This window comes from Pteropus vampyrus, unplaced genomic scaffold (assembly GCF_000151845.1).
Source record: "Pteropus vampyrus isolate Shadow unplaced genomic scaffold, Pvam_2.0 Scaffold359, whole genome shotgun sequence".
Lineage (NCBI taxonomy): Eukaryota > Metazoa > Chordata > Mammalia > Chiroptera > Pteropodidae > Pteropus > Pteropus vampyrus.
In genome coordinates this window covers 243,724-256,415 of record NW_011889140.1, presented here as the reverse complement: position 1 = coordinate 256,415, position 12,692 = coordinate 243,724, and the positions used below count along the sequence as shown (strand labels likewise).

Here is a 12,692-nt window from a genome sequence, read left to right as displayed (position 1 = left end):
TTATAGAATGTTCCAGCTGGCAGCTGATGAGAATACCTACAGGGCTTCAGAGAACATGGGATATTTAATAAATCTTATTTGAAATGAATAAAAAATTCTTACTTTAAATCAGTGATTAGTCATCAGAAACTCTAAAAATTAAGACCTCTTTTTCTCATTCTTTATTATCCAATGCGTAATGTAAGCTTTGGGTGGGCTTGTCCAAAAGAGCAGCAAGAAAAACATAAGTATTAGAAGTCACAAATTTGGGGTATTTTCCCATATTTTATTTCTTAGCCAAGCTTTCCCAAAACCATTCTACAATTTCCACAGCACTAATTCGAATTTAAATAAATTTTGGTCCTATAAAAGTGATCTGTTAAGTCTTTTCCTCTTAAGCTTGCCTTGCAGTTCAAGTTTCCAGTTTATACAGAGAACTGAGCTTCAGGAAAAGCTTTGCTTTACCTATTTCCACCGGCAGCTGAAATGCCCCACTGCCATTTACAGACGTGACTATGTCACATGACTCCCGCATCCACGTGTTCTCAGAAAGGCTTCTCTTTCTGAGACTCTTCCAACGACGCTTTCATCTGACTCTTCGTCCACCTCCTTCGAGCATTGGTCATCTAGCTTGTCTCGTTGGAAATATGGGGAAATACTCTGGGGAATGGCTGTTGGTTTTCTGTATTTCTACTGTCCGTAGTGTAGCGACTTCTTGACTGTGCAGCAGAAGGCCTGGGTGAGTTTAGGGAAACAGCAGGGGAGTAGGAAGTCCTCTGAAGCTGCGTCCATTTATATGGAGAAGGCTGGGCAGCCTTGGTGCCACCTGGATGCCCCAAGGGCAGCCAACAAGGAGAGCTGAATGTAGGCTCGGCGGGGAAATCACTGAGTTTGGTTTCTTTGAAACTCTTTATGTCCTGTCTTCTTAGTTAATTACATATGACGACACAGAAAATATATACGACATGAGTAATTCTAACATTTAAAGGATTCAGAGAAAGGGTAGGAAGTGGTATTTTTTAAATAAACGCAACGCGGACTGGACGCCGACTGCCCATGGTTATTATGGTGATGAGCGTGTCAGAACTGAGGAACTGAAGAGGGCAGCAGCAGCCATCCACTCTCAGACTTGCTTCGGACACCGCTGTCGAAATCTTGGGAAACAAATACAAACGAAAAACCAGTAGATTTTGAAATTACTTTTATAAAGCTGTTTTCTGCTTCAGGAGAGACTGGTAAGCCTCGCCTGTTCAGTTTCATGTTTTATTTCTACTTTTCCATTCCTGCTGCTGCTGCAAAAAAAATAGCTTTTAGGTATCATTATTAGCTCTTTGTAAATGACCTCCCCTGCTCCCTTCTACAGATAGACCAGTTTTAAAGACAATACATCAAAACCTGCAATAGCCAAGTGGCAGAGGAATCCAGCAAAGTAGTCATGGCTGTTCTCTCATTCCATCCCATGTCTTTTCATTAAACTAACAATTTGAACAGCCTATGGCCCTTATTCAACTCCTTTAGCTTTTGGGGATGTTTTTTTACTTACAAAACTAAAACCATTTCCTGTGTTTCACATGAAACAGCAGGAGGTGGCTTAAGATATTAATTAAATAAATCAGGAGAGGGAAAACTGAGAAGCATTGTTTCCTGTCTTACCGTAAATTACATATTAGTAAATACTGGCGATCTCTAAGACATGCACAAAGCATAGACTGAAACTGTTCTCTTAGTGGACTTAAAGCTTAGGGGGAAAAACACAAGAAATCCCAGAATTTTATATGATTCCAGATTTTCTCTCTCCTGGGGCACTGTAACTGGCCTGTGAGTTTGTGACCACTGCCACCCCTTTCAGTTCCAAAATTCTGAAATCCTCATTGCCAAAACTGTGTCATTCTGCATGCAGTAATATTAGGGTCATTTTAAAATATCTGTTCATGACCTTTATCCAAACACCTTAAAATGCGAAGACTGTACACTGATTTCGTGTATGTCATCAGAGAGAATTCACTAAAAGAAGGAGATATACAGAGAATTAAGATGTGATCTAGTCCCTGACTTGCTCATGTACAATACATGAAAGGATAGTTTTTAAATAAATTACTTGGGCTGCAGAATATGGGTGGCGTTGTGACTGTTTGAATCCTTTCAATGCATTTCTTCCATATATGTACCATGTGTCCTGTCCTTAAACGGTGGCAAGCCAGGTGACCGTAATGCCATGGTGGCACTATTAATGCCAAATGAATGAAGTCATCAGTATAGTCACTGCATATAGGAAGAGCATTGCACTTCCTGCTGATGATGTGCTGGATGAAATAGGGACAGTACTGGCAAGGAGAGGTAAGGAAGGAAGTTTAAGAGTGAGTGGGTTGCAGCCACCGAGGGCACGTATCCAGTCCTTGGCACTGGTGTCCATGTGGAATGACTAGCAGTCTGACAGCTAACTGTTGCTTCTGTTGTTTGGTCTAAATATACATAATGATATCTGGATCTGGAAAACCAAATGAATTAAGTCATCAGTATATTCGCTGCGTAGAGGAAATGCACCAAGATGAAAGGAGCAATAAAACCCTGACGAGCTGAGAAGAGCAGAGACAGGATGTTCAGATCTAGTGAGGAAGGCAGAAGCGAAGGAATGAGCAGAGTCGGAGCCCGATACTAGAGTGCCGGCTATGAACACATCCGTGTCTTTCCAGCCAGGAAAGCTGGAGAGCCTCCAGCCTTCCTCGTTTCATCCTCTCCTGATTGGTGGGTTGGAGAATTGGGGACGAGGGTTCTCGGGCATGTGTCAGGACTGGACTCATGTTCTTTCTAACCAACACAGTTAAAACAAGGACCATTTCAACCAGTTCCACTGAGGCAATGCTTACTTCTGTCTATAGCCAGGTAGGCCTGCCCTGGCGAGGAACATTTTGGCTCCAAAGAGATGTTCCTTTCTCTTTTCCTTGACAAAAGCTGTTAGCAGCATGGCTGGATCTCTCCTTGGTTATGTTGGGGGGTCTGTGGCTTCTTTGCTGCCTGGGTCTCCTGGGGCACAGGCCCCCAGCCCATGAGCATGTGGGGGGCAAGGTGGTTCACAGACACTGAGTCTGCAGTCCTGCTGGAAAGGTTTCATTCTCCTCCAAGTTCACTTGCAACAGTGGAGAATGAAATGAGTTCCAATTGCATCTGAAAATTGGATTTAGAATTGAAGGCAGCTCCAAAGCATCAGGACAGGTAGTGTTCATTTCAGTTGCTGTAGTTACTTCCATAAAAGGCGAGATGGCTAGCCCCACATTCTGGGGCCCTCCCTCACTGATGGAGCACAGAACCTAGGGGTATAGAGGCGCTGACACTGACTCACTAAGTTATGTGAATCACTCAGCCCCTTTAGGACTCAGTGTTCTCATCTGCAAGATGGGGGGATTGAATGAAGTGATTTCTAATTTTCTTGCCCATCTAACAATCCATGGTTGTTCATAAGCTCACCTCTCAATAAAGTTAGCTCAGTTCAATAGAGAAACATGAATGGACAGACTTGACCTTTTGTAGGGTCTACTTTTAGCCATCGTTGACAAAAGAGGTCCAGCCCAATTTAAGGTCATTTCTTTCTACCTCGTCCGTTCTTGGTCCACCTTGTTTCGGTGCTATTTTAAGACGAACACTCACAAAGTGTCTGTAATTAGATTTTTGCCCAAGCTGGGAGACCTGGGGAATGTGCTAACTAGTTTTTAAGATTCCATGTTTAAGTGCTATGACCCCTTCAATTTCCCCTAGGATGATTTTAATTATTATATGGATTCTTTCAGAACTACTTCAATATTCTATTGGCAACTACTGCTTTATTTCACCAAATAGTTTTTAAATGAGAGCTCATTTGCTTTTTTTTTTTTTCCATTTCAGATTAAGACATCAGTTATTTGGGCAACCCCAAACGTCTCCTTCTCAATCCCATTATGGGTAATAATACTAGCAATACTTCTTGGATTATTGGTTCTGGCTATTTTGACCTTAGCTTTATGGAAGGTAAGTTTATTTACTTTCTTCTCCTTTTTGAGTAGAGAGGCCGCTGAAGGGGTTTAGACGGATACACATATGAATTTAAAAGACAATGCTAGGTGTGATTTGGGGATTTTTATAAAAGGAACATTGTATCTTACTTGGCAAACTATATGCTTGTGTTGTTGACATTTAAGAAGTCTGGGGCTGATTAATGTTCCTTTTATCTTGATATTTCCTATAAATAAATATAGAGAGAATTATAATTTACTAAGACTTGTGATCTTTCCAATATGCTTTGGAGTGATAATGTTATTATGAAATCTTCTTTTTCTTGTTTAATTAACCAAGCTCTTAAAGCTTTTTATTGATATGGTCCTATCGGCCATTCTTTGAGATTTTTCTTTATAAGCACTACATAGATGCAATTAATATAATAATTAATTGATACTTGGATTATCGAGTAGGGCAAATAGATCATGCAAGTCATAATATTCTTAGACTTTTTTTTTTTTTTCATCTTGCCAATTAGTTCATCTCCAGTAGGAAGCCTTAACTTACTCTTTCATGTGTTCTACTGAAGTTTGTTCTAAAAATCTATAATAGGAATTAACTTCTGGCCCCCAAACAAACACGACTCCAAGTTTCACAGAGCCTTCCATTCCAAAATAGAAACAACGCCACGATTACATGACTATCAGAGTAATTAATCCAGTCACATCTTACTTAACGACTATTGTCGCGGTTGTCCAAAAACCAAAGTGTGTTTTTACTTTAAAACAATATGCTTAATAGACTTACTGAGAAAACCTTGTCTTTCAAGTTAAATAATGGCTTTTCTGGTCATTATCAGCTGTTTTGTGCTGTCCTGAGCCCACGGAGTCTACTACATACCTTTAGAAATAGACTTTTGTGTTATTCTGTTATTTATAGTACCTGCAGTTCCATGAATGTGACAGTGATATGTGTCACTTGATAGAACATTGCATTAGTCCTACAAAAAGAAAGGTGACTGTAGTTAAACGCCATACCCAGTGAACTGGGCTTCCAGCGTAAGAAAAAATAAATAAGAATTGAGGTTCCAGGTTTCTAGGAAAGGATGTATTCTCTCCTAGAGCAAATATTAATTTGAAATTCAGGAGGATAAACATTCGAGAATCATCTCTTCCCTGAGTTGCTGGTTAATCTTTGTGCAAAGTCCTTAACATGTTCTGGGATTGAAATAAATAACCAATCTAATTTTCCTCTACATACTATCCATTCCACCAAGTGCAGAGGGTTCTGTATGCAAGCGCCCCCTCACTTCCCTCTGTAATCCATCCAACAGAAGCCTGCATTCACTTCAGAAGAGAACCTCCCTCCTCTGGTCGCAGTTAGCACTGCTGCTGGCTCCAGAAAACACGCAGGAAAGCAGAGAGGGGATCCTTGGGCCATGTAGCTCTAATCCCAGGAATATATACAAGGTTCCTAAATGGTGTGTATAAAACAGAAACATTCTCACGCTGCCAGGACGTAGCAGGAGGGAAGACATGAGCGCTGCCCTATGCAGTGACGTCCTCTGCAGGTAAAGAGCACTCTGATTTCAACTCCTAATTTGCAGACTGGGGAAGATTATCTTCACAGAGCTCTACATTCCTTAAAAACCTATATAAAGTGAAAATTCTTAGAGTGGGGCATTTCCCAAATTCCCAGAATGACTTGATTTTACAGCGCGGTTTTCTTTTTCGTAGTGCGGATTCTTTGACAGAGCGAGACCCCCGCAAGATGATACGAATGACAGGGAGCAGCTGACGGATGAGAAAACCCCTGGTGCATGAAAAGGAAAACCGAAGACCCTAAAGCTCCAACACCGGTCCCATTCCCAGAAGAGAAGGAGCATAGGGGTTAAATGGTTTTCCTGTACCTGCCAGTGTCCTAGGAAATGAAAGGGCCCAGGAATACATCACCTCAACTGTGCCGCAGAGCCCAGTGACCCTTTTGGCAAAGGCAGCATCATCGGCACGGTGGAGACGATCAGCCATCGTGGGAGATATCTGTTACTTGAGTTGTTCTGTATTTGGCAGACGCTTTGAAATGGGTATGGGGACCGAGGTTGCTTTCCGGGTAAATCCAACGTTATGTCGCAAAGACAAAAACGTCTGTTACGATAGAATTTAGAAGGTGATCTAGGACCAGGCCTTCCAACACTACTGTATCCAATGGAATATTTGACACCTCCCTAATGGAAAAGATACATTTCTAATGATGTTATGGCTCAGGGTGACAAGCATCTGTTGTTGGTACTGTGAAAGTACTTCTGAAATGACAAAGATGATCTCGGAAGCGAGGATCACCGTTTATTTATTTATGTTCCATCTCTCTAGAGGTCATCTAGAGGATTCGGAAATTAAGATTTGGTTAGCCGGTTTTTGAAATCACTCACTAAACTTCCTTCTAAGATAACCATTTTGTGCAGATCAGTTGTTTAACAGAGCTGCTTCAAGATTTAGACAGTGTCAAGGAAAAGCAAATTGGCATTAGGAGATAGTTTCACTTAATATTTTGCTGCCTTCCACCTGAAATTACTTTTATTCACACTTTCTAGGGACTCACATCTGCTTAATTTAGCTTTGTAAAAAGTTGCATTTATAGTTCCTTTTATAAAAAATAATTGTTTCGTCAACTTGATTAGCAATACACAAATTTCAAGGTACTCTCAACACTGTGTGGTGTTTAAAAGTTATGGGTAACATTTCTAGAGTCCATTCATAAAAAAATCAATTTAACAATATGGATAAACATGATTTTTAATATCTATAAGAATCAATGAATTAGCTTCAGATTAAATACCTATTTTCTCTACTGTACTTCAAACTTATGAACACAGAGAAGACATGCTAAATGCAAATAGGAAGGAAATACAAAGTTATGCAGATGTGAGATGATCCTAGAAAATGACTCCGAAGGATTTCAGGATTGCCTATTCGGCTTCGCTACTCATTTTTACTACTAATCTTTATAGTACATGACTTAGGGAAATAATCTTTATTGAAGCTATTTTCCCATCATCTTGAATTTAACCACCACAAAAACTTGATGTTTAAAACTCTTGTAAATAACCCATATTCGTGTGTAATATTATTGTTTTTGAAGTAAAACTGACCAGCCAAATTCATATAGTCTGCACACTTTTGTATCCTTTTCATAATAATGACAAATTACTATGAAGAAATGAACAAATTTTATATTTATGTGCAATATTTTATAGACCTATGTATCTACAGCATGTTTACACTGGCATTAGTTATTTTTTAAATAAATATCCTGAATATTAAGTATGATAGAACAAGCAGGCTCGACTCCTTAAGTTTACAAAGTCGTTGGAAAATTAGTATCCCAGTTTCAACCATCACACTTTGTTTGAAAGATGAGCCAAACTCATAGACACTAAATTTTCTGTCGTGCCTTAACCTGGAGACAAGCCATTTGGCTCTAGCTGCAAAGCTTCTTTGGAGACCAAACGAAAGGCACACGGAAGAATATACTGATGCAGTTCACATTCTTCCTGCTTCTGAATTGAAACCTGTCGTGGTAGCAGTTTGAAGGCAGCCAGGAAGGAAGTCTGGCTCCCTGTGTGTGTGGCTGGTGTGGGTGAGAATCACACGTGCCTCATAGAGTTTGAGGGTCCCACGCCAGCCCCCAGTCTTAGGCACTAGTAGGTAGAATTGGTTTTACAGGGAGGTGGCCATCTACAGCATATGATTGGAGGGATCCTAGACAGGTCTGTCTGTCCCCCAATAATGCCTTAACTCTGTTGTAGTGCCTGACTTTTGGCCAATGGAGATGAGCTCTTCAGGATATTTGGCCATACGAGGTCCCTGAGAAAATGCACCTGTTGCCTTGTAAGCTAACATCTGTGAAGGAGCTTCCAAGTTCGTAGGGTTAGATAAAGGTAGACCCTGTGGGGGGCGTCATGTGGACACCTGGAGAAACCAGAGATGTCAGGAGGAAGACTAGGACCCAGAACAGAGCAAGGTATGAGCGCTTTGAAGGCAAGCTCTGCCTTCCACACAGTCTCAGCCAAGAGTGGTCCCCTCTAAGGGGATGAGCATTACGACCTAAGGGCATTTCACAAAGGGTTGTCACACACACAGTGGCCCTCTCAACCACCTCGAATGTGGAAGCAAATGGGGGAGGGGGGACACTGACGTCAGGTGACCCTTTCAGTCATCAGTTCCTTAGCATCCCATCTACACGTAGAATCCTCTAATCATGCACTGAGTGTATCTGATTCTCGTCATAGCAATGCCAATCACTTTCATAACTCATAATATGCTGTGCTTCTCTTAGAGTCTCTCTACATGTTAATGTCCCTTTGAAAATTCTTGTATCTGGGTTTTTAAGATGTAGAAAAATGGGCAAATCGAGTTTTATAAATTTAGAGATTTTTATACAGTAAATGCACAACATGGAATAGTCGCCACTGAAACCCTGCTATTTCGACTCAACTCTTTTATTTTTCTTGTTTTATTTAAATGCATTTGTAGATATCTGTGAAGATTTACATGTACCTATTTACCTTGTCACTAATAAAATTAAAAATTAAAGACAAGATGATGTACTTGTGGTTTGTTTCACAAGCAACATAAAGCTTTCCCATAATGACAGACATCAAAGGTGTTCTGTCTTTACACCTTGACTCTTTACTATAAAAATATTTAACATTAGAAGAAACTTAAAAGAGCAAAAATATGACACTCCTTTGGGATGGTGAAAATATTCTCATCTTAGACTGTGGTGATGTTTGTACAACTCTGTGAATATACTAAAAAAAAACATTGAGTTGTATGCTTTAAATAGGTGAGTTTTACGGTATGTGAATTATTCAACAAAAATGTTTTTAAAGTTTTTTAAGTCATTTCTAACACTCCCACCCTTATAATACTGATTGCTCTTCCCTACATTGCCTTTCAAATTTTGTTTATATATCAGGCTTTTTATGAAGCCTTCCCTCGAGTCTTGGCCAACTCAGAGGCTTCGCCTGTCCTTAAACAGCATTGTGTGAATTACTACACCTTTCCTTTTGTTTGCATGACTATCTTCCAGCTGAACTGACCCTCACGGAGAACAGCAACCATAGTTTTTCACCTTTGTGTCTCCTATACTTAGCACCAACATCTGGTATAGGGTCAGTGCTCAAAACATTTCTAGAATGAATGAATGAATGAACGAATGAATGAATGAATGAATGACATGACATGAACTTTTGTAACCTGCTTCCATTATGAAGCCCCATAGTGCACACGTTTTTGTGTTCTCCTATTTGTAGTGTTTGTACAGTGTTATTTTGATAATTACCCAATATCCTGTTTAATTTGCAGACCATTGTTTGTTTAATCACCCCCCTCTTATCGAAAATAGTTGTTCAGATATTCCTATATTAAGATCATTGCTGGGTGAAAAGAGGTAAAAAATGGGAAGGGATTAAGAAGTACAAATTGGTAGTTACAAAATACACAGGGATGTGAAATACAGAATAAAGAATATAGTAATAATATTATAATAACTATGTATAATGCCAGGTGGGTGCTAGACTAATCAGGGGATCACTTTGTAAATTATATAAATGTCTAACCACTATGCTGTACCCCTGAAATTAATATAAAATAATACCGAATGTCAACTCTAATTGAAAAATAAAAATTTAAAGAAGAATAACATTAAGTCAAATACATTCATACATGAGGCTTCTTTTCAGTTATTTCAATGAGCAAATTTCATAAGGGTGGGTTGCTTGGCGAAAGTATGTAAAGATTTTTGGTTCTTGATAATATATTGTTTCCTGAGAATGCTAATCGTTTTGTACTAAGCTATATATACTATATCTTTCATAATCCTGTCAGCGTTTTAATATATTTTAGTGTTTTCAGACATTACTTTATATTAATTTGTATTCCACTAGAATTTAGTACATTTAATGTACGCATTTAATTTTGAGTTCTAGCAGTCATTCAATACAAGCCAACTTATTGGTCATACTCCAGAGGAAATTAAATACTTGCCACTTATCTGGCCAGCATTTATGGATCCCAGTGAGAAGAACCCAATGTCTGCCTGCTTTCTCTATAGCCTAAAGCAAGCAGTAGGATGAATGTTCGTTCACTTCCTATTCAATATCACTAACACTTCAAAGCCTAGACACATCTAGAGGTTGGTGGTGGTCCCAGGGTGCCTGTGTACCCCAGATGAAAAAATGCAAGACTTCCACGAAGCACCTGGAACGATCCATACTGGGCCAGCTCCACTGCACATGGTTAAAGCCTGCACACGCTCATAGTGAGAAAAGAGATGCTTTCATGGTAGTAAAATGCTTGGAAGTTGAATGCGTGCAATGAGAGCTCAGTCTTCTTGACAAATTCTGCAACATACTCACAGGTTACCCCTCAAAGCCATCATCCTGGCACCGTCAGGAAGAGCTAAAACACGAAAGCTTTGGTTGACATTCATGAATGTTAAAACAGTATCTCCCTGGGAATCTAAAGTTCTTTTCCCCAAATGTAGCAGATTTTCTCCTTCAGAACTCTGATGACAGTAAAAGTTTGGTTCCTTTCGCACGAGACATTTAGAGCATTACAGCTTGGGACTCGCTTGCCAGCTGAGTTAAACCCTAACCGTCACAGTGATGCTTCAGTCAACAGTGACTTCAGAATGGCCGGCGAGCATAAGGCACAACACTGCCTCTCATCTCAAACTCTCCTGTCCCCGGGCCCCAAAACACCATCTGCCTGACACACTGCTTTTTGGAATTGTTTATGAGCAAGGTCTCTGTTATTGATGATTGTTGGACAAAATCCACATGGAAATGTAGCCTGATACCAGTGCCTCTTACAACAAAGTCTTGAATTTAACTTCTATTGGCATCATGATATGACACAGCAGGAATGTTCTTAAAATCTCTGCACAGTTGTTTATTTTGGTTGGGTCCTGTGTTGTACAAACAACCAAGTCATCAGCAAATTGCCCTGCTAGCCAACCTTTAGGTGGGACTTATTTTTAAGCAGTAAAGTAGACCTCCTTGACTTTAAATTTTTATGTTTCAACTTTCATTTGCTTAATTGATTGTAGGGTACCAGTATACTTAGTAGTTTTCATTTCTATAAGAATTTTTAAATTTTAAAAACTCCATATTTCTCCTCTACATTAGCTTCCTAGGGCTACTATAACAAAGGACTACAGATTGGGTAGCTTAAAACAACAGGAAATTATTGTCACACAGTTCTCAAGGCCAGAAGTCCAAAATTAAGGTGTCGCCAGGGCAGACTTCCTCTGAAGGCTCTACAAAGGAACTGTTTCTGTGCCTTTCTCGTAGCTTCTGGTAGTCTCCGGCGTTCCTTAGCTCATAAACAAATGGCTCCACTTCTCGCTTCACCCTGCGTGTCTCACATTGTCTAACCTGTGTGTGTATCTATACCCACGTTTCCCCTTTCTAAAAGGACACCAGGCATACTGGATTAGAGTTCATCCTCAGGATCTTGTTTTAACTTGATTTCAAGAATCTATCTCAAAAACAGCCACATTCTGAGATACTAGAGGTTAGGACTTCAATGTACCTTTTGGGGAGGATACAATTCAACTCTTAACATTCTCCTTCAAAGGTGTCTATTGTATAGAACAATATGACAAGTGAATCAAAGATGGCAAAGCACATATGAATTAAGGATAGGCTTAAGGGTTTAAAGAATGTGTCTTTATATCTATCTTTTGATTTCTACTCACTCGGGTAATATACCACTGTTGCCTATTACATGATAGATTTATAAATATTTATATGTTTTCCCTCACTTCCTTCATGCACATATTAGAAGAGGGAGACAATTGCATTCTTCCTATAATCTGCTCATCTTCTCTGCTCTGGAATTTCCTACCACCGCCGTCCATGTCCTCATTCTCTACTTCTTTGTCCCTTGCAATAATCATCCTATTCTCAGGGATAATATGAATAAAAGTGAGTTTTGCGATAGAATAGATTCCTCACTGATTGGAAACTGAAGCGTGCTGGTCACCGAGTGAGTGAGAAGCTGAAGGGAAGTCCCGTTCTTGGGGCCGTAGGGCTCGAACCCCAGCCCCACTCTTCGACACAGGGAAGGCGTTGCTAAACTCTGCAATGCCCCAGAGCTTGCAAAAACAGCTACCATAATGGACAACAAAAGTAGAAAAACAGTAATTAGCATTCACTGGGCACATGTTGCGTGTGGCACTGAGCCACATACTAGGTGGTGGGAGGGAGTTTATATAGACAGATGGCAGGTCCCTCAGTGCCACCGATGGGAGACGTGCCTGAGCGTGGACATCTCTGGTTTCACAGGTCGGCCAAGAAGCCAGAGTCACAGCCCACCAAGCAAACCATCTGCTCCTCCCACCACCATCTTTCCCAGTCCTAATCAGGAAGTTTGCCTCCTTTTACAGGTAGGGGTGCTTCCCGCTCCAAGTGAAGGGCAACGAGAGCCTTTCACACCACATTCAGCTTCAGGAGTTTGTCCAAGCCAACAAGTTCCCGGCATCAGCTGCAGAGAAAAGCAATAATAGGAAAAGCCTCAAGCATGTCAGGAATGCTTGAGAGACCTGAGGTTGTTTAACCTGGAGAAGAGAATGTCCTGGGGGAAAATATTAGTTGACCATAGTATCTGAAGGAACATTATGAGGAGGAGGAAGCAGAGTAGGAAGGAGCTGAGGATGGAATAGTAAAAGCCATAACAGCA

At 40.3% G+C, this 12,692-nt stretch overlaps 1 protein-coding gene across 3 annotated transcripts in view; it reads left to right on the top strand.

The window, feature by feature from the left end:
- Window positions 1-8,545, top strand: part of ITGA8 (integrin subunit alpha 8) — a 149,814-nt gene extending 141,269 nt beyond the window's left edge. For 2 of the 3 annotated variants that reach the window (XM_023522873.1, XM_023522874.1), the window contains exons 28-29: window positions 3,859-3,981; window positions 5,685-8,545. In XM_023522873.1, coding sequence (XP_023378641.1) covers window positions 3,859-3,981; window positions 5,685-5,771 — 210 coding nt within the window. In that variant the 3' untranslated portion in view covers window positions 5,772-8,545. The remainder of the gene's footprint in view (window positions 1-3,858; window positions 3,982-5,684) is intronic. The other variant, XM_011379443.2, reaches the window with a different exon arrangement.
- Window positions 8,546-12,692: the final 4,147 nt, after the last annotated feature.